Source organism: Papio anubis, chromosome 4 (assembly GCF_008728515.1).
Source record: "Papio anubis isolate 15944 chromosome 4, Panubis1.0, whole genome shotgun sequence".
NCBI lineage: Eukaryota > Metazoa > Chordata > Mammalia > Primates > Cercopithecidae > Papio > Papio anubis.
In genome coordinates, this window is record NC_044979.1 from 142185949 (window position 1) to 142208318 (window position 22370).

At 46.9% G+C, this 22370-nt stretch overlaps 1 protein-coding gene across 6 annotated transcripts in view; it reads left to right on the plus strand.

Annotated features, from left to right (window-relative positions):
- The window catches only part of LOC101016075 (putative oncomodulin-2), a 37075-nt gene that overhangs the window by 9704 nt on the left and 5001 nt on the right, over positions 1 to 22370 (plus strand). For 3 of the 6 annotated variants that reach the window (XM_031665615.1, XM_031665614.1, XM_031665618.1), the window contains 2 exons: positions 2212 to 2283; positions 21546 to 21613. In XM_031665615.1, coding sequence (XP_031521475.1) covers positions 21553 to 21613 — 61 coding nt within the window. In that variant the 5' untranslated portion in view covers positions 2212 to 2283; positions 21546 to 21552. Of the gene's footprint in view, positions 1 to 2211; positions 2284 to 21369; positions 21614 to 22370 lie in introns of those variants that run through there. The other 3 variants (XM_031665613.1, XM_031665617.1, XM_031665616.1) reach the window with 2 other exon arrangements.

The window sequence follows — 22370 nt, forward strand, 5'->3', positions numbered from 1 at the left end:
TCTTTTTGAATTGTTGATTTGGTTTTGGCTGGTTTATCGTTTTGTCAGAGAGGTTCCAAGTCAGAGGTTCTCTGGCGGCATCCGAACCACTGGGTTCTGAGCTCCTTGTCTCCAGGGAGTTAAGATGAACATGCCAGAAGAAGTCGCTTGCTTCCGTCTCAGCTCTGTTTGCCCCAACTTTTGGGTAAATCATTCAAGCCTCAATTTCCCCATCTGTAAAACAAGATTATCAATGTAACTGCATCCTACATGGAGTGGACAGCAGACTACATGGGTGTCTCGAGACCAGCAGAGGCAACATAGTCTTGCTCTGTCACCCAGGCTGGAGTGCAGTGGTGCGATTATAGCTCACTGCAGCCTCGAACTTCTGGGCTCCAGTGATCCTCCTGCCTTAGCCTCCAAGTAGCTGGGACTACGGGCGTACGTTATCACGCCCCACTAACTTTGTAACTTTTTTGGAGATGGGGTCTCACTGTGTTACCCAGGCTGGTCTCAAACTCCTTGCCTCCAGCATTCCTCCTGCCCTACCTCCCAAAGCAGTGGGATTACAGGCGTGAGCCGCTGTGCCTAGCTAATCTTTAAATTTGTGGCAGAGACAGGTGTCGCACGATGTTGCCCAGGCTGAGTCTATATTTTCATACGGTCATTATTCCCCATGCTGAACTTAGAGGCAAAGTCTTATTATTATGGTTGTAGTTGAGAAAACCTGGGCTCAGCAAGATAACAAGGTTCATCTGAGGTCAGCCAGTTTATAGCACATCTGAGTTGGGACTGGAATTTATTCCCCCCGACAAATCTCCTGTTGTGTACAGGGTGCTGCCTACATAATGCAAAATATCCACAGTAAATTACAGAGGTGAGGCTGCAGCTGTAGTCTGCATGACAAAGCAGTCTTTCTTTAACATACACACACAAACACACACACACACACACACACTGCAGTGATCATCACGCACAGTATTCCCCTGTGAGAGAGAGTTAGTTGGCTTTTAGGTTGAAAATAAGCTTGATTTTTTCAGAAAATATTATTGATTCTCTAGAGCAGGAACGTTGTCAGATTTCTTTGCCAAAAGATTCAGACATTTATTTATTTATTTATTTTTTATTTATTTATTTTTTTTTTTTTTTTTTTTTTTGAGGCGGAGTCGGCACAATGGCTTAGGCTGGAGTGCAGTGGCGCGATCTCGGCTCACTGCAAGCTCCGCCTCCCAGGTTCACGCCATTCTCCTGCCTCGGCCTCCCGAGTAGCTGGGACTACAGTCGCCCAGCCACCACGCCCGGTAAGTTTTTTGTATTTTTAGTAGAAGCGGGGTTTCACCATGTTAGCCAGGATGGTCTGATCTCCTGACCTCGTGATCCACCGCCTCGGCCTCCCAAAGTGCTGGGATTACAGGCTTGGAGCCACGGCGCCCACGGCCATTTATTTTATTTTATTTTAATTTTTTGAGACTAAGGGGGTCTTGCTCTGGTGCCAAGGGCTGAATGCAGCGATGCAATCATGGCTCACTGCACCGTCGACCTCCTGGGCTCAAGTGATCCTCCTGCCTTAGCCTCCCAAGTAGCTGGGACCACAGGCATGCACCACCACACCTGGCTAATTTTTAATTTTTTTAAAAGAGATAGAGCCTGACTATGTTGCCCAGGCTTACTTCAAACTGTAGATAAGCGATTGTCCCATCTCAGCCTCCGAAAGTGTTGGGATTACTGGGATTACAGGCGTGAGCCATAGCACCCGGCCTCAGGCCTGTCTGATGAAATCGTCTCAAACTGCTTCTCTATAAAGGACAGACGGTGACTCGAGAACGTGAGCTTGGCCGGGTGTGGTGGCTCCGCGCCTCTAATCTCAGCACTTTGGGAAAGCCAAAGCGGTGGAGTCACTGAGGTCAGGAGTTCAAGACCAGCCCTGACCAACATGGTAAACCCCATCTCTACTAAATACAAAAATTAGCCGGCACTCAGTGGCAGGTGCCTCTAATCCAGCTACTCAGGAAGAGCACTGAGGCAGAAGAACCGCTGAACCTGAAGCGGGCTGCAATGAGCTGAGATCGCTCTTGCTGCACTCCAGCTGGCGACAGCATGAAACTCTGTCTCAGAAAGGCAGGAAAATAAAATTAAAAAAAACGTGAGTTCAAGGAACCGGACTCACGCCATCTTGTTTCCGCCCGGGCGTTTATTTGCTTGTTTATTTGTGTTTCTTTTCTCCTTCACCAGAAAGCTGACTTCACGAGACCGCGGATCTCATTCGCTGATCGACGCTGCATATTCAGCATCTTGGAGAATGAGGTTGGTGACGTTAATGAAATCCCGCCCAGCAGGGCCGACCCTGGGAGTCTCTTTGTGAAAGTGCTCCTGAACTCAAGCCAGAGACTTAGCTTTGGAAGAAAATCTGGAAAAGGTGACCTCAACTAAACTGGTCCAAATCCATGAGCATAACCGAATCTTTCCTCATGCACTCTCCCCTTGGCCCAGGTTTAATTTGGCTGCTGATGGTCATATTAGTTTCAGTGAGGGTGTCACTCTACCCTGGGGGAAGATTTGGGTTCTGTGGGTTGATGTTATTTTATTTTACTATTTCATTTTATTTATTTATTTTATTTTATTTTTATTTTATTTTATTTTTTACTTGAGACAGGGTCTCACTCTGTTACCCAGGCTGGAGTGCAGTGGTGGGATCAGAGCTCGCTGCAGCCTCAAACTCCTGGGATCAAGCGATCCTCCTGCCTCAGCCTCCCGAGTAGCTGGAACCGTGGATGCATGTCACACACCCAGGTTTTTTTTTAATTTTTGGTAGAGACAGGGTCTCGCTATGTTGCCTAGGCTGGTCTCCAACTTCTGGACTCAAGCCCTCTTCCCACCTCAGACTCCCAAAATGCTGGGATTGCAGGTGTGAGCCATTAGATGTCGTGATTTAAAACAAAACCCGCTTCTGTGTTTGACACGGGGCCTTTCACTCATGCTCTGGCTCTCTGCCGTGGTGCTGTGGTTCTCATTCTGGGATTTTTATTCCCTCCAACGTGCCTTCCTCTGGTGACATCTATAGGCAGCTGCGTAATTCATGCCCACAAAACAGGACAAACCGAGGAGCCTGGAGCAGCCAGGGTTCCTCTGGAAATAAATATTCTGTATTCTGTTGCATGCACACATATATGCACTTTTTTTTTTTTTGAGATGGAGTTTTGCTCTTGTTACTTGGCTGGAATTTTTAATGGCATGATGTTTGGCTCACTGTAACCTCCTTCTCTGGGTTCAGCGATTCTCCTGCCTCAGTCTCCTGGTGGCTAGGATTACAGGCACCACACCTGGCTATTTTTTTGAATTTTAAGACCACCATGTTGAGCAGGCTGGTCTCGAACTCCACGAGCCTCAAGTGATGCACCCACCTCGGCCTCCCAAAGTGCTGGGATTACAGCCATGATGCTTAGCCCATATTTTCTTATTATCAAAAACCCTAATACTTATTATAGCCTCTAACCCACACTTCCCCTTCGGGCAAACGTTTACAAGGCTTATGGGCATCTCCTCCCCTTGCCTTAAATACCTACAACTGTACAAAACACGTGAAACAGCAGTTTGTTTTCGTTTTTGGGAAGGGTCTTGCTCTGCTGTATAGGCTGGTGTACAGTGGCACAATCAGGCTTATTACTAGTCTCAAGCCTTCCAGGCTCAAGCAGTCCTCTACCTTGGCCTCCTGAGTAGCTGGGATTACAGGTGTGAGCCACCATGGCTGGCTAATTTTTATATTTTTTGTAGAGATGGGGTTTCACCACATTGCCCAGGATGGTCTTGGACTCCTGAGCTTGAGCGATCTGCCCACCTCAGCCTCTTGCAGTGCTGGGATTACAGGTGTGAGCCACCAAAAGCTTTTAATTCTTTTTTTTTTTTTTTTTTTTTGAGATGGAGTCTTGCTCTTGTCACCCAGGCTGGAGTGCAGGAGGCGCCGACCTGGCTCACTGCAACCTCTGCCTCCCAGTTCAGCGAGTCTCCTGCTTCCAGCCTCCTGAGTGGCCCTGGGATGCGGGTGCGCTTTCCTACGCCCGAGGCTAATTTTTGTATTTTCAGTAGAGATGGGGTTTTTGCCATGTTGGCCAGACTGGTCCTCAGACTCCTGACCTCGGGTGATCCTTACCTCAGCCTCCCAAAGTGCTGGGATTACAGGCATAGGCCTACACCTGGCCAGCTTTCCGCTCCCTTTGACCAATAATTTAGGGGCGTGATTTAAAAGCTTTTAATTCTTTATATAGCCTTTAACTCACCCTTCCAGGAACTTAAAATGTTTTATTTTTTTTTCTTGAGACAGGTCTCAGTCTGTCACCAGGCTGGAGTGCTGGTGGTGTGAACATGGCTCACTCAGCCTTGATCTCCCTGGGCTCAGCGATCCTCCCCACCTCAGCCTCCCAGGCTGGAACTATGACCCTGCCACCTCAGCCTCCCGAGTAGAGACTATGGCGTGCATTGTCCATGGCTAATTTTAGTATTTTATTTCCTTGTAGAGACGGGGGTTCTTGCTGTGTTGCTCAAGCTGGTCTCTAACTCCTGCCTCAAGCAATCTTCCCACCTCAGGCTCCCAAAATGTTTTAAAAATTGTGGAGACTTCCCCAACTTATGGCCAAGATGGATTAACCCTCTGGCCTTAAATACCTACAAAACTGTACAATACCTACGAAAAGGGAGTTTTTCGACACCAGTCCAATAGGCGGCACTGAAGACCATGATCCCTGGCACAGGAGAAACCAATGAGGCAAATGTTTCCAGGTGCTGCGGGAGGAGGGCAGCCGGGCAGAGCCCAGTAGCCTCCCTGAGTGCAGGAGACAGAGCTGAAAGTGTGAGCAGGCCTGGCCAGGTGTAGTGGTTCACACCTGTCATCCCAGCACTTTGGGAGGCTGAGGTGGGTGGATCATTAGAGGTCAGGAGTTCGAGACCAGCCTGGCCAACATGGTGAAACCCTGTCTCTACTAAAAATACAGAAAATTTAGCTGGGCATGGTGGTGCACGCCTGTAATCCCAGCTACTCGGGAGGCTGAAGCACGAGAATCACTTGAACCTGGGAGGTGGAGGTTGCAGTGAGCTGAGATCGCGCCACGGCCCTCCAGCCTGGGCCACAAAGCAAGACTCCATCTCCAAAAAAAATAAAAAAGTTGGAGCAGGCCAAAGCAGCTGGAATTTGCAGGATGGAATCCCGCGGGAGAGATGTGCAAAAAAACAAAGTCTGGTGCTTTGCGAAGGATACCTCTTGACTCGAGCTCAGTTGGATCAGCTCACGCACGGGAGGAAATTACCCAAGCAAGACCAAGGGAAAGAATCACACAATAGAAACAGGCAGAATAATTCCAAAGTCCACAAAAAGCTGGGAACCATTCGTGTTCCCAGCAGGCAAAGTGAAAAGCCTCATAATACATGGGGCATTGAGTCACGCGTTCAGAGGGGCATTGCCTTCGTGGGGCAGCAGAATTGGCCCCAGACTAAGGGTTGCTCTAGTTTCGCAAGTCTCAAAAGGGTCACGTGTCTGGGCACGGCGGCTCATGCCTGGAATCCCAGCACTTTGGGAGGCCGAGGTGGGTGGATCACCTGAGGTCAGGAGTTTGAGACCAGCCTGGCCAACATGGTGAAACCCCCTCTCTACTATAAATACAGAAATTAGTAAGGTGTGGTTGTGCGCACCTGTAGTCCAAGCTACTCGGGAGGCTGAGGTGGGTGCATCGCTTGAACCCGGGAGGCAGAGGTTGCAGTGAGTCGAGATTGTGCCACTGCAGTCCAGCCTGGGTGACAGACTGAGACTCCCTCTCAAAAAAAAAAAAAAAAAAAAAAGGAAAGAAAAAGGATTATGCTATTTCCAAGTCACTTAACCATGTCCCAGAACAAAGCTCAAGAATATATTTTTTAAACAGAAGAATATTCAGCGCCCAACCAGGTAAAATTCACAATATCTGGTGTCCAGTAAAAAATTACCAGGCATGGCAGGAAGTATTGGCTCATACTTATAATCCCAGCACTTTGGGAGGCTGAGGCACGAGGACAGCTTGAGGCCAGGAGTTCAAGACCCGACTGGGCAACATAGTGAGGCCAGGAGTTCAAGACCAGACTGGACAACATCACCTCTACAAAAGTAAAACTAAAAAATTAGCCAGGGGAGGTGGTGCAGACATATAGACCCAGCCAGTTGAGAGGCTGAGGTGGGAGGATCGCTGAAGCCCAGGAGGTTGAGGCTGCAGGGAGCTATGGTTGGCGCCACTGCACTCCAGCCTGGGCAACACAGCAAGATCCTGTCTCTAAAAAATAATAATCACCAGGTATGCCAAGAAGCAAGGATTATACCCCAGGAAGAGGAGAAAAACCAATGAAATGAAATGACAAAGGATTAATAAAGAGATTAAAACAGCTACTATAACTGTTTGATATGTTCAAGAAGGTAAATGAAAATATGAGCACGTTATGGGTAAGTATGATGGCTCACACCTGTCATCCCAGCACTTCGGGAGGCTGAGGCAGGTGAATCATGAGGTCAGGAGTTCGAGACCATCCTGACCAACAAGGTAAAACCCCGTCTCTACTAAAAATACAAAAATTAGCCAGGCATGGTGGCACATGCCTGTAATCCCAGCTACTCAGGAGGCTGAGGCAGGAGAATCACTTGAACCTGGAGGGCGGAGGTTGCAGTGAGCCAATATCACCTCATGGCACTCCAGCCTGGGCAACAAGAGCGAAACTCTGTCTCAAAAGAAAAAAAATAAAGAAAGGAAAAAGAAAACTCGCTGGGTATGGTGGCTCACACCTGTAATCTCAGCACTTCCTGAGGCCGAGGCAGGTGGATCACTTGAGGTGAGCAAGGTCTCAGAGCCCCAGCACCAGGAAGTGGTCGATTGCAGGGTTGGTAAAAAGAATTTACTGACATCAGGCTGGGCATGGTGGCTCACATCTGTAATCCCAGCACTTGGAGAGGCCAAGGTGGGTGGATCCCTTGAGGTCAGCAGTTCAAGACCAGCCTGGCTAACGATGGCCAGGTGAAATGTAGCGATGGTGTAACCCCATCACTACTAAAAATACAAAAATTAGCTGGGCATGGTGGTATGGGCCTGTAATCCCACCTACTCGGGGGGCTGAGGCATGAGAATTGCTTGAACCCAGGAGGTGGAGGTTGCAGTGAGCCAAGATTGCACCACTGCACTCCAGCCTGGGCGACAGAGCCAGACTCTCTGTCTCTCAAAAAATAAATAAATAAAATGAAAATAAGAAAACTGATGTTCTAAGAGATTAAGCAAATATCCCAAGGGCAGACAGCTAGAAAAGCCAAAGATAGAACGGGATCTCCTGTCTCCTGAGCTTCTTTCTGTCCATTCAAGGTCATATCTAGATAAGAACATGAGGGGTTTTTTTTAATTGTTATTTTTTTAGAGACAGGTTCTCGCTCTGTCTCCCAGGCTGGAGTGCAGTGGTGCGATATTGGCTCACTGCAAGCTTCGCCTCCCGGGTTCACGCCATTCTCCTGTCTCAGCCTCCCGAGTAGCTGAGACTACAGGCGCCCGCCACCTCGCCCGGCTAGTTTTTTGTATTTTTTAGTAGAGACGGGGTTTCACCGTGTTAGCCAGGATGGTCTCTGACCTCGTGATCCGCCCGCCTAGGCCTCCCAAAGTGCTGGGATTACAGTCTGAGCCACCGTGCCCGGCCAGTTTTTTTTTTTATTGGATGGTTTTTCCTGGGGTCTGAATCTCATGGGGACTTCTGACCAATACAGGGAGACCCCCGCCCCGCCAGAGAACCCACATCATGGACAAGTGCAGAAGATAAAAATACGAGACCCTGGAGCCAGAGATGCTTGTTCTCTTATTATGTGCGGTTTAGTTGCAGTTTCTCCTTAATTAACTCACTTAAGTCTTCATTAAATGTTGCCTCCAGCTCATCCGTAAGTTGAGACGGAGCCGCTCACATTTCTTGTTCATGAAAAAATCAGCATCCTGTAGCATTTTGTTTCTTTTCTGCTATAGCATTTCACACGTGCCTAAGCAGTTTGGGGCTCTCCCCATATGTATCTATATCTGTATCTATATCTATCTATATATCTATATATATTTTTGTCTCTGCTCAGAAACTGAAACATTGATTTAGTGACCACAGAGTTGGCCAGATAGCAAAAACAGCAAGAACAGGTTTTGAGTGAAAACTGCTGGAGAACTTCTTGGCAAGAAGTCCTCAAATGTGGTAGCCTGGAGGTGGCTCACTAATGCTGACACCAAATGTGTGCGCCACAGGTGGTGGTGGTTATAGCTGTGGCTGGTTTTTAGTAGGATGGGACGCAGGTGGGCTTTAAGAATCCCAGTTCTGGCTGGGCGTGGTGGCTGACGCCTGTAATCCCAGCACTTTGGGAGGCCGAGGAGGGCGGATCACCTGAGGTCAGGAGTTCGAGACCAGCCTGACCAACGTGGTGAAACCCCGTCTCTACTAAAAACACAAAATTAGCCAGGCTTGGTGCCACATGACTGTAATCCCAGCTACTCCGGAGGATGAGGCGGGAGAATGGCTTGAACCCAGGAGGCAGAGGTTGCGGTGAGCCGAGATTGCACCATTGCCCTCCAGCCTGGGCAACAAGAACAAAACTCTGTCTCAAAAAAAAGAAGGAAAAAAAAACCCCAGTTCTTGGGGAGGAAGTTGGCATAGAACCATCTGGGTCATGTGATCGACACTTCCACTGTATTTTCCAAAGGAAATTTACATTCAGGAAGGAAAACATGTTGAAGAGTGGAAGAAGAGCCAAGAGAGTTGCTCAGTACTTGAGCAATGCATTTGTTATTCCGAAGAAAGTGAGTTTAGCAGGGAAGGAGGGTTCCAGTTCCTCCCATGCCCTCGCCAATGCCTGGCATGGGTCAGCCTTCCTCATTCTGGGCACTTTCATTAATGGGTATTGGCATCTCATTGTGGTTTTATTTATTTATTTGTAATTTATTGTTGTTGGGGTCTTACTATGTTTCCCAGGCTGGTCTCAAACTCCTGGGCTCAAGTGATCATCCTGCTTCGGCCTCCCAAAGCATTGAAGTTGCAAGCATCAGCCACCACACTCGGCCCATTTTTTAATTAAAAGAAAATTTTAGAGACAGGGTCTTGCTTAATGCTGCTGCCTTGGTGGGCTAGAGTACAGTGGCTATTCACAAGCACAAACATTGCACACTACAGCCTCAAACTCTTGAGCTAAAGTGATCCTCCTGCCTCAGCCTCCTGAGTGGGTGGAACTACAGGCGTGTGCCACTGGGCCCTCACGGTGGCTTGAATCTGCATTCTCTAATGATGAATAACGTTAAGCATCTTTTCCTGTGTTTGCCACCCATATTGAAAATTTGTTTTAAAGATAGGATCCATACACCAGCATGTTTGTATTGTGAAAGAAGATAAAGTCTCAGGACCCCAAACTCACTCTGCCAAAGAGAAAGTCAAGCTTAGAAATTGAGTCATGCAATACTGGCTTCCCTTTTGTTCCCAAGCGGAGAGCTATATTTTCATAACCCTATGTTCTAGCCTCATGCGTAAGCCAGGTGCCCACCATGATAGAAGGTTACGTATCTTCCCAGATGTTCTCCCTTACAAGTTGCTCACAAAGTGAGCCCCTAATTCTTTCAGGATACATCTGCCCCTATAAACTAGCCCTGAAAGCAAGTTCTGTTAAATCTTACACGGACGATGTCGATTACCAGCTTATTTTCACATAGATAGGACAAAGACAGGACCAGAAATCATCCTTCCACCTACCCTGAGATAAATGCAGCATGGCCCCTTTCCCCTACTCCCCCTTTGCACATGTTTACTTTATCTTATGTAAAATGCAGATTTACTGAGCTCAAGATGAATGCAGCATAAACGCTTTACTCCCTCTTTTCACATGTTTATCTTACATAAAATGTAGATTCACTGGGCTTACAATGAAGGCATCACAGACTCTTTATTCCTTCTTTTCAAGTTTACTTTATCTTGCATAAAATGTAGATTTACTGAGCTCAAGATGAGTGTATCATGGACTCCTCTACTCCCTCTTTTCCCATGTTTATCCTATGTAGATTTACTGAGCTCAAGATGAATGCATCATGGACTCTTTTCTCTACTCCTTCTTTTCACATGTTTATCTTATGTAAAATGTAGATTCACTGGGCTTGAGATCAACGCATCACGGAGTCTTTTCTTTACTCCTTCTTTTCACCTTTACTTTATCTTATGTAAAATGTAGATTTACTGGGCTTCAGATGAACGCACCATGGACTCCTCTACTCCCTCTTTTCATATGTTTAATCTTATGTAAAATGTAGATTTACTGAACTCAAGATGAATGCAGCATAAAGTATTTACTCCTTCTTTTCACATGTTTATCTTACGTAAAATGCAGATTTACTGAGCTTAAGATGAATGCATCATGGACTCCTCACTCCCTCTTTTCATGTTTACTTTATCTTATGTAAAATGTAGATTTACTGGGCTTGAGATGAATGTGTCATTGACTTTTTACTCCTTTTTTCACGTGTTTACTTTACTTTATGTAAAATGTAGATTTCCTGAGCTGGAGACGAATGCCTCGTTGACATGTAAAATGTAGATTTATTGATCGCCAATCAGAGCCTTGAGAGAATGTGACCATTTGCCTCTCTGCTTACCCTCCCTTCCTTTATCCCTCCTGCTTGCTCTTTCCCCTTTAAAGAGTGAAGTTCCCAAACCCTCTTTGAAAACGCACAGGTCACAGATGCTTCTGTGGCTGGTGTTCCTCCCTGGCGTGTCCTCAAACTGCTGCATCAACCTCAGTCAATGGGGACTCCTGCCTCAGTCCCTTTTTTGGTTATATTATGTTAATGGAAAGATCTATTAGGGAGAGAGAAATTGATGGCACGGGAGAGGGAGGGGAAGAGTACATGGAGAGATGTGCTTGAGAGGGTGGCAGGAATGGCATCCAGTTTAGATGGTGGAGGGACTGGCTTTAGATAGGATGTGGATGGTTCTTTTTTTTTTTTTTTCCTCAAGACGGAGTCTCACTCTGTCACCCACGCTGGAGTGCAATGGCACGATCTCAGCTCACTGCAACCTCCACCTTCTGGGTTCAAGCTATTCTGCATCAGCCTTCTGAGTAGCTGGGATTACAGGCATGCACCACCATGCCCAGCTATTTTTTGTATTTTTAGTGAGACGGGGTTTCACCATGTTGGCTATGCTGGTCTCAAACTCCTGACCTCATGATCTGCCTGCCTCGTCCTCCCAAAGTGCTGGAATTACAGGCATAAGCCATCGCACCCGACCTGCTGATTCATTTTATAGCTAAAGGAGGAAGGCAGAGTGAGTAGACGCGGAGGCTGGGAGAGGGACGATGTCATCTAGGGAACTTGGGGACACTCTCCTCCGGTCGTTACTAGTTTCTTAAGGAGAAGGCAAGGTCATCAGCTGAGGATGAAGACGTGTTGGGGTTTGAGGAGATCAGGAATGCAAGAATGATCTGGGGAACAAGGAGGGAAAAGAGGGGGCCAGGTGCTGTGGCTCCCATGCAGAATCCTGTGAGCACTTTTGGGAGGCGAGGCAGGAGATTGCTGAGCATGAGTTCAAGACCAGCCTGGGCAGCATGATGAGATCCCCATCTCTGCAAGCAAAGCAGTAGCCAGGCATGAATGGTCGCGCCGCAGGTCCCAGCTACTGGTGTGAGGGGATGCCCCATAGTGGGGAAATCACTTGAGCCCAGGAGTTGAGGCTTCCGTGAGCTGTGGTCGCACCACTGCACTCCAGCCTGGGTGACAGAGGGAGACCTTGTCTCAACAAAAAGAAAAAATAAAAAGAAAAAAGAAAAGGAGGAAAAATGAACTAGGAAATAGGCTGGGCACAGTGGCTCATGCCTGTAATCCCAGTACTTTGGGAGGCCGAGCCAAGTGGCGGATCCACCTGAGGTCAGGAGTTTGAGACCAGCCCCAGCCAGCATGGAAAACCCATCTCACTAAAATACATAGCGAGCGTGGTGGCAGAAATACATAATCCCTGCCTACTCGAGAGGCTGAGGCAGGAGAATCAGCTTGAACCGGGCCCGAGGAGGTTCGCGGTGAGCCGACGCTCGGTCTGCGTTGCATTCAGCCTGGGTAACAAGGCGAAACTCCCTCTCAAAAAAAAAAAGAAGAGAGAAATTTCGGGAAATAGAGTCTGATTTCCTGGCGGGCATTTGACTGGCATGAGACATTTGACAGAAAGGAACAGAAGGCAACAGGCAGCGGCTGTGGTTTACTGATGCATCGGACATGACCTGGGATTCCCATTAACCAAATTTGGTGTCATCATGACCCAGTCACCGGATCTGGTCACCCTGAGCCTCTGCAACTGCTTCAGGTGTTTCCTGGCTAGTGCGGCACCACGGAGCAGTGTGATTCACAAATGCCTACATTATTCATGTTTTCGATCTACGCTAATGAGAACTTTGCCCAAAAGGCTAAATTATTAAGCGCAAGGGTGTGGTCTTCGAGCATGCTGTCTAGAAAACCGGGACGTGCTGAATTTTCTTGCTGGTTTTGCATCTTTAAAAAGTTGAGCTTTTACTAACGATTTATAATTGCTCCCTAAATGAGAGCTGGTGATGCTAAGAGGTATCAAAACCCTAGAACGTGGATGAGAAAAGAGAACCCTAATTCATTAGACAGAGAGCAGCAAACCCCTTCTGAACTGGAAGCCACTGCTTTTTAGAACACTGTGAAGGTCATTTTTGGCGGCCATACCATTCCCATAGCTTGTCAGCCAAGGTGGTTTTTTATTAGGCTGGTGCAAAAGTTATAATTGCAAAATTATATTATGGTTGCAATAATTGCAAAAACCACAATAACTTTTGCACCAACCTAATTAATAATCATTAATCACCTCTCGCGATGGAGAACACTGAATTCAGGAAATAAAACATGCTCAACTGTGACCTAGAAGCCCCAGAGAACTGTTCTGGACTGTTCTAGACTGTTCTGGACTCTTCTGGACTGTTCTGGATTTGGGCAACACATACCCTGTGCATTTAGAAACAGTGAGTTTAACTGGGTATTTAATAAATAGATAACAACAATACTGAAATCTTTTGTTGTTTTATTCATTTTCGGAAAAGAAAATGCATATACACATCTAGATGTAGGTCAAATATGCCACACTCTTGATAATAATATAATTGTCTTCATTTGGATAAAGATTTAATCACTTCAGTCCCATAATTTCAGGGCAGTTTAAAGGCTATTCATGAATAGTATAGGTATTTGTACAAAAGTACAGTATTTTTCCGCTGGGTGCAGAGGCTCATGCCTGCAATCCTAGTGTTTGGGGAGGCTGAAGAAGGAGGATCACTTGAGGTTAGGAGTTGAACACTAGCCTGGGCAACATAGCAAGACCCCTGTCTCTACCAAAAAAAAAAAATTAATTAGCTCTGTGCGGTGGTGTGTGTTGTATACCTGTAGTCCCAGGTCCTTGAGAGGCTGAGGTGAGAAGGAGCCATTGAGCCCAGGATTTCAAGGTGACAGTGAGCTATGATTGTGCCACTACACTCCAGCCTGGGCAACAGAGTGAGACGAAGGACAGAAGGAAGGAGGAGCGGGGAGGGATGGAGGGAGGAAAGAAGGAAGGCAGGGAGGGAGGGAGAGAGGGAGGGAGGGAGGGAAGAAGGGAGGAAGGAAAGAAGAAAGGAAAGAAGGAAGGAAGGGAGGAAGGGAAGGAGGGATGGAGGGAGGGTGGGAAGGAGGGAGGGAGGGAGGGAGGGAGGGAGGGAGGAAGGTGAATTTCCTACCTCCTTGACAGGATGGGAGGGATTGGAGTGAAAATTAGGTTGACTTATTATATTAAAAAACCAAATGTATTGTTTGATTTTCTCACATCTGACCTGTGTACTGAGAATTTAAACCCACTCAACTCCCAGTAATTACTGCTAAAACCATTTGGGTGAATTTCTCTGTAGCCTTTACTGATATGTGGTGAATTTCCATTGTGTCAATTTAGCAAAACTGGGACTGCATTCTAAAAATTCCCCTCCCTGCCTAGTTCTAGTTTACTGTGGGTAAGAAGACATATCTGTGGAGGGTGGAGGTTGGCACTGAGCTACCATGTAACCCGCTCCCCACACAATTGTGTAAGGTCCAGTCACTATAACCGCCGTCCTGTGTCTATAAATATATATTTTCCAATTTACAAAATACATTGAGCATAGTGCCTGTTTCACTTTACACTATATCGTGGATATTTTTCCATATCATTAAACAGACTTCTAGACTATCCTTTTGTTTTTAATGGCCCATCAATTAACAAATCCCCACACATTGGACATTGAGGTGATTTCCAATTGCGAAGAAAAACAAAATCTTGCCATTGCACTCCAGATGGAGAGCAAAACTCCATCTCAAAAAAAAATTTTTTCAATTTAATTCTACCCAGAAATTATCCTGGGGTGGTGGGTATCGTGCCTCTAGTCCCAGCTACTCAGGAGATTGAGGCAGGAGGACCGCCTCAAGCCCAGGAGCCTGGATAATTATTTAGTTATTTCCATTTTTTGTAGAGATGGGTTCTTGCTATGTGACCCAGGCTGGTCTCAAACTTGGCTCAAGCAATGCTCCTGCCTCGGCCTCCCAAAATGTTGGGATTTCAGGCATGAGCCATCGAAGTCCAGCCATGCTTGGGTTTTTGAAAACCCACCTGGCTAGGTTGGGAGGTGACCCTTGAGTGATAAAGGTTAGGAGTCCACCATAGCTGTTTCCCCTTCCCAAAAGAGATGCTGGAGGCTTGGGCTCGGGTAGTGACTGGGTCCGTGGAAGAGAAGCATTTAGTTGACAGATATTTAGAAGTGACATCTGCTGAGAGAACATGGAAGCGGGCCCACTGTGCTCTCAACCAGCTCACCCATCATACATGATGGAAGGGCTTCCCACATGCACCAACAGTTTCATCCCCACAGTGGCAGCTGTGGCTAAGTGCAGGAGCCACGCTCATCACAAAGAGGCCTTTATGCAGGCTGAGGGGGCGGAGCTTGAGGTCAGGAGTTGGGAGACCAGCCTGGCCGAACACAGTGAAACCCCGTCTCTACTGGGGTGGTTTCAGCTGTACATGGTGGCAGTCACCTATAATCCCAGTTGCCTGGGAGGCTGAGAGGCAGGAGAATCGGAGCTGCAGTGAGCCAAGATCACTGCCTGGCATTCCGTGCCTGAGTGGTAGAGGAGACTCTTGGCCTCAAAAATAAAAAAAAAAAGATCTACTTCTACATCTTCCTCCTATTCTTTCCTGGGAGCAATTAGGAATTGGTGGCCAAAATAATGAAGACTATGGAATCACCGTTTACAAATTGTTAATATATACATATACATGATATACATATACATTACATGACATAAATATGCAAATATGATAAACAACATATCATTATGCACATGCAATGTATGTCATATGCATAACATGATATGCAACATAAAATACATAATATGAAATTTACCATCTTAATCATTTTCTTTTTTTCTCTTCGGAGAGACAGGGTCTCACTCTGTTAACCAGGCTGGAGTGCAGTGGTGTGATCACAGCTCACTGCAGCCTCAAACTCCTGGGCTTAGGCGATCCTCCCATCTCAGCCTCCTGAGTAGCTGGGACCATAGGTGCACACAACAGTGCCTGGCTAATATTTTTATTATTTTTTTTGTAGAGATGGGGTCTTGCTTTGTAACCCAGGCTGGTCTCAAACTCCTGGCTTCAAGCAATTCTCCCGCCTCAGCCTTCCAAAGCGCTGGGATTGCAGACGTGTGCCACCGCACCCGACCCATCTTAACCCTTTTGAAGTTCTGTGGCATTAAATATATTCACATTGTGCAACCATCACCACCATCCATCTCCAGAACTTTCTCATCTTCCCAATCTGAAACTCTGTCCCCATTAAACACTCACTCCCATTACCCCTCCCCCCAGCCCTGCTAACCACCATTCTGTCTGTCTCTGTCGATTTGAATATTCTAGGTACCTCATATTAGTGGAATTATACAATATTGTCTCTTTGTGTGAATCAATTTTTTTTTTTTTTGAGACAGAGTCTCGCTCTGTCACCCAGGCTGGAATGTAGTGGTGCGATCTTGGCTCACTGCAACCTCCACCTCCCGGGTTCAAGAAATTCTCCTGCCCCAGCCTCCCAAGTAGTTTGGACTGCCTGCTTCCATGCCCAGATAATTTTTTTGTATTTTTAGTAGAAACGGGGTTTCGCCGTGTTGGCCAGACTGGGCTCGAACTCCTGACCGAAGGTGATCCTCCCACCTCAGCCTCCCAAAGTGCTGGGATTACAGGCGTAAGCCACCGTGCCTGGCCTGAATCAATATTTGATGCTCAGATTGCACATACTGGAATTCAAGTTATCATCTTAAGTGCCTCATTGATTCAGAAAACATGTTCAGTGAATATGTTATCTTTTTAAAATTCAAATAAATATAGTATTTTTCTATAGAGATGAGAGTCTCAATACATCACCCTGGCTGGTCTCGAATTCCTGGGCCCGAGCAATCTTCCCATCTCGACCTCCCAGAGTGCTGGGATTACAGGCGTGAGCCACCACTCCTGGCCTGGTCTCTGGTATCTTTATTTTCTATCAGAAAAATAGCATGAACAGAAAAAGTATCTTGGTTTAACCCATATGCTACTTTGATTTAAACGAGGAGATTTTTTTAAAATGTTGTATCTCTGTGGACAATTGTAAACACTCCCAAGAAAAAGAAAGGGCTCAGCTAGTTTCTATGGCAACTTAATGTCAGAAACCTAATTCAAAACTCTTAAGACTTATTTTCAGAAACTTTCTTTTTTTTTTGAGACAAGGTCTCGCTGTGTCACCCAGGCTGGCGTGCAGTGGTGCAATTGTAACTTGCAGCAGCCGTTACTTCCCGGCCTCAATCAATCTTCCCACCTCAGCCTCCTGAGCAGCCGGCACCACAGGCATGCACCACCATGCCTAGCTGATTTTTTTTTTTTTTTTTTTTTTTTCCGAGACAGAGTCTCGCTCTGTCATCCAGGCTGGAGGGCAATGGCACGATCTCAGCTCACTGCAACCTCCGCCTCCCAGGTTCTAAGTGATCCTCCTGCCTCAGCCTCTGGAGTAGCTGGTACGACAGGCGTGCACCACCATGCCCGGCTAATTTTGTATTTTTAGGAGAGACGGGGTTTCACCATGTTGGCCAGGCTGGTCTCGAACTCCTGACCTCAGGTAATCCACCAGCCTTGGCCTCCCAAAGTGCTAGGATTACAGGCGTGAGCCACCACACCCAGCCGGGGCTGGTTTATGATTATTATTTTATTGTGGAGACAGGGCCTTGTCATGTTGTCCAGGCTAGTCTTGAACTCCTGGGCTCAAGCAATCCTCCCACCTTGATCTCCCAAAGGGCTGAGATTACAGGCATGAGCCATCACCCAATCTTCAGAAACTTCTTTAAGGGTCTGGGCGAGGTGATGCTGGTTGGAAATCATATTTTCAACTTATTTTTGCTATTTTTATTTATTCATTCATCAAATAACTGCTGAGCGCCTAAATCTAGGTCAGTCCTGGGCTAGGCACTGGGGAATAAAATGTGGACAAGAGAGATAGGGTGCCGGCTGGAGGTTTGGTCGTTTAAGAGAGGCTGCAGGTATCCCTGAGAGAAACTGTTCACTGATGACACTAGGGTGCATACCATCCTGGTAGGAGGATATATTTGGGGCAAAGTGAAGATGCCCACTGTTTTACCCAGGAAACAGTCTGAGGTCCTGATCTAGGTATCCTGAACTGTCTACTTCTTTTTTTTTTTTTTTTTTTTTTATATGGAGTTTCACTCTTGTTGCCCAGGCTGGAGTGCAGTGGCACGATCTCAGCTCACTGCAACCTCCACCTCCCTGGTTCAAGCCATTCTCCTGCCTCAGCCTCTCGAGTAGCTGAGATTACAGGCATGCGCCACCACGCTTGGCTAATTTTATATTTTTAGTAGAGACGGGGTTTCTCCATGTTGGTTAGGCTGGTCTCGAACTCCCAACCTCAGGTGATCCAACTGCCTTGGCCTCTCAAAGTGCTGGGATTACAGGTGTGAGCCACCGCACCTGGCCTCAATTGTCTGCTTCTAAGCCACTGTATGTTTCTGATTGCGACATGGGATCTATTTTTGCACTTTTTAAAAACTTGAGGCTGGGCACAGTGGCTCATGCCTGTAATCCCAGCACTTTGAGAAGCCGAGCAGGGCGGATCGCTTGAGTCCAGGAGTTTGAGACCAGCCTGGGCAACATCGTGAGGCCCCCATTTCTACCAAAAAAAAATACAAAAAATTAGCCAGGTGTGGTGGTGTGTGCCTGTAGTCCCAGCCTCCTGGGAGGCTGAGCTAGGAGGATTGCCTGAGCCCAGGAGGTCAAGGCTGCAATGAGCTGAGATCACACTACTGCACTCCAGCCCGAAGAGCAAAACTCCGTCTCAAAAACAAATAAAAATAAAAATGAAAAACAAAAACAAAAAACATGAATCAGCTTTTAAAAAGGAGATCCTAGGCCAGGCGCGACGGCTCACACCTGTAATCCCAGCACTTTGGGAGGCCGAGGCAGGTGGATCACTTGAGGTCAGGAGTTTGACACCAGCCTGGTCAAAATGGTGAAACCCCCATCTCTACTAAAAATACATTTAGCCGGGTGTGGTAGCATGTGCCTGTAATCCCAGCTACTCGGGAGGCTGAGGCAGGAGAATCGCTTGAACCCGGGAGGTGGAGGTTGTAGTGAGCCGAGATCACGCCTCTGCACTCCAGCCTGGGTGACAGAGGAAGACTCCGTCTCAAAAAAAAAAAAAAAAAAAAGGAGATCCTGACACATGCCACAACATGGATGAACCTTGAGGACATTATACTCAGTGAAATAAGCCAGTCTGAAAAAGACAAATACTATATGATTCCACTTATATGATGTCCCTAGATAAAGCAATCAAACTCTTTTTTTTTTTTTTTTTTGAGGCGAAGTCTCGCTTTGTCACCCAGGCTGGAGTGCAGTGGTGCGATCTCAGCTCACTGCAACCTCCGCCTCCCAGATTCAAGTGATTCTCCTGCCTCAGCCTCCCAAATAGCTGGGATTACAGGCTACCGCACCCAGCTAATTTTTGTATTTTTAGTAGAGATGGGGTTTCACCATATTGGTCAGGCTGGTCTCGAACTCCTGACCTCGTGATTTGCCTGCCTCAGCCTCCCAAACTGCTGGGATTACAGGTGTGGGCCAGTAGTCAAACTCTTAGAAGTAGAAAATACAATGATGTTTACCAGGAGCTGGGAGGTGGGGGAACAGGGGAGTGGTGGCAGCTCAGTGGATACAGAGTTTCCGTTTTTCCGGCTGAATAAATTATAGTGATCTCTCATTCAATAATGCACCAAGAGTTAACACTATTGTACTATACATACACTTACAAATGGTTAAGATTATATATTTTATGGAATGTGGTTTTTACCACAATAATTAAAAAGAAGAGCCTGGCACAGTGCTGGCCATATAAAGGCTCAATAAATGTTTGCTGAAAATTTAAAAAGAAAAAAAAGGCCAGGCGCGGTGGTTCACCCCTGTAATCCCAGCACTTTGGGAGGCTGAGGTGGGAGAATTACTTGAGCCCAGGAGTTCGAGACCAGCCTGGGCAATGTGGCAAAACCCTGTCTCTCAAAAAAAAAGTATATTAAAAAAATTAGCCCGGCATGGTGGTGTGTGCCTGTAGTACCAGCTAGTTGGGAGACTGAGGTGGGAGGATCGCTTGAGCCTGGGAGGTCAAGGCTGCAGTGAGCTGAGATCGTGCCACTGCACTCCAGCCTGGGCAACAGAGCAAGACCCTGTCACAACAGAAACAAAATCTTGAGTTGTCTAGTCCTGGCCTCAGCCTCAGAATATTTTTTTCCGAACATGTTAGTTTTGTGGGTTGGGAATGCTGGCTTGATTTCCTCCTTTTTGCCTTTTGAGTGTGTGCAATTTATGGTATAGCTGGGAAATGTCAAAGTCAAGACATTTGTAGGAAAATCACATCACTTAGCCCCATCTCCTGTGCCGGATGAGTCCTGTGTGTGCGCTGGGTGACAATGGCTTTGAGTCTGTCAACTCCAGACTGAGGTCAGCTTTACACACCCATAGTTTCCAAAGTTGAAAACAGGCCTGCCTCAAACGGTACCTGCTAACATCTGGGGAGCCTTTTCAGCTTACGGAGCACCCCTGTATGTGTTTGTCTTAGTTCAGGCCATTTCCACCTTACCAGGCATCCAGAACCTTCTCCACACTTTGCCAACAGAGTTCGTTTGCAGAATTGAGACCTTAGTTAAGGTTTGTTGAGGTTTGTTGTTTGTTCCCACCCACATTCCCTTGAGATATAAATAGAAAAAAAAAAAAAAAGGAGGTTTCATGAGTAAGACAAGACATTTGAGCTACATCCACTTGATCCTTGAAAAGGAAATCTAAGAGGTTGTAACTATCACTTTTTCTAGCCTATATAAGGTAGGTCAGCAAGGTAGCAAAAGCCCATCTGTTGTTTTGCTCCTTCAGCTCTTTTTCCTGATTCTTCCTGGGGGGGAACCTAAAACGGTGAGTAACTGGTGGACCCACCAGACCCCAGACTCTTCTTCACTGCGTGCAGTGAGTAACTGGTGGGCCCACCAGACCCCAGACTCTTCTTCACTGCGTGCGGTGAGTAACTGGTGGGCCCACCAAACCCCAGACTCTTCTTCACTGCGTGCATTCGTACAAGGCTTAGGTGCTTAGACTCCTCTTTTCCCATGGCTTTGACACCTGGAAGGATTTTAGTCTCTGGGAGATGGGCTTTTCCTCCATCTGCTTCCGCCTTTCAGGACAGATAGCATGCCTTCTGCAGAATGTCTGCAAGCGGCCAAACTGTATCCTTTCCCCCGTGGAAATTGCAACATTGCATCTCTCGGGCTGGTGTAGGAAAATGCCAGTGCATTTGTAGCATGGTTTGTAGCTGCCTGTGGAAATGACTGATTATGTCAGTATAATTTTTATAAGAAAACGATTGAATCCTTCTTTAGGTCATGTTTTTTGTTTTTCTTTTTTCATTTCTGGCATATATTCAAAAGAAGGTTCTGAGATAAAAAGGGCTGGGGTCTTTTTGGTATCTGGTTTTAATTTGGATATTTTGTCCCGTCACTTAATACAAAACCATGCTTATCACATTTTAAAAATTCTAGACAGGCCTGGCTCGGTGGCTTACGCCTGTAATCCCAGCAACTTGTGAGGCCAAGGTAGGCAGATCACCTGAGGTCAGGAGCTCAAGACCAGCCTGGCCGACATGGCGAAACCCCGTCTCTACTAAAAACACAAAAATTAGCCAGGCGTTATAGTGCGCACCTGTCATCCCAGCTACTCGGAAGGCTGAGGCAGGAGAATCACTTGAGCCCAGGAGGCGGAGTTTGCAGTGAGCCGAGATGGTGCCACTGCACTCCAGCCTGGGCAACAGAGTCAGACTCCATTTCAATTGAAAAAAAAAATCTAGACACACATGCAGTTTCAGTGGGCCTGAGATGTGTTTCCCCTGGATGTGCACGTCCCTGCTTCTGGCTTATCACATCTCGTTTGTTCTGTGTGAGTAGGTAGAAAATGAGCATCACGGACGTGCTCAGTGCTGACGACATTGCAGCAGCCCTCCAGGAATGCCAAGGTAGAGGGGACATGGGGTGGGATGGGATTTCCTCACAGCTTTGCACCTTCAGCAAAGCAACACAAAATCAAAATGTAGGCCAGGCAGCCAGATGCAGTGGCTTACACCTGTAATCCCAGCACTTTGGGATGCCGAGGCAGGTAGATCACAAAGTCAGGAGTTCGAGACCAGCCTGGCCAAGATGGTGAAACCCCACCTCTACTAAAAATACAAAAAAAATTAGCTGGGCGTGGTGGTGGGTACCTGTGATCCCAGCTACTTGGAAGGCTGAGGCAGAGAATTGCTTGAACCCGGGAGGCGGAGGTTGCAGTGAGCTGAGATCGCACCACTGCCCTCCAGCCTGGAAGACAGAGCAAGATTCTGTCTCCAAAAAAAAAAAAAAATGTAGACCAGGCATGGTGGCTCACATCTGTAATCCCAACACTTTTTGGAGGCCAAGGTGAGAGGACTGTTTGGGCCCAGGAGTTTGAGACCAGCCTGGGCAACATAGCAAGGCTCCATCTCTACAAAATAAAATTAAAAACTAGCAGGGCATGATGGCATGCGCCCGTGGTCCCAGCTACTCAGGAGACTGAGGTAGGAGGATCACTCAAGCCCAGGAGGTTGAGGCTGTGGTGAGCTATGATCACTACACTGCACTCCGGCCTGGACGACAGAGTGAAACTCTGCATCTAAATAAATAAATAAATAAATAAGAGCTTGGCTGGAAAGTTCGTGGAATTGGAGAAGAAAACTACTGTTTATTAGATAACTAAAA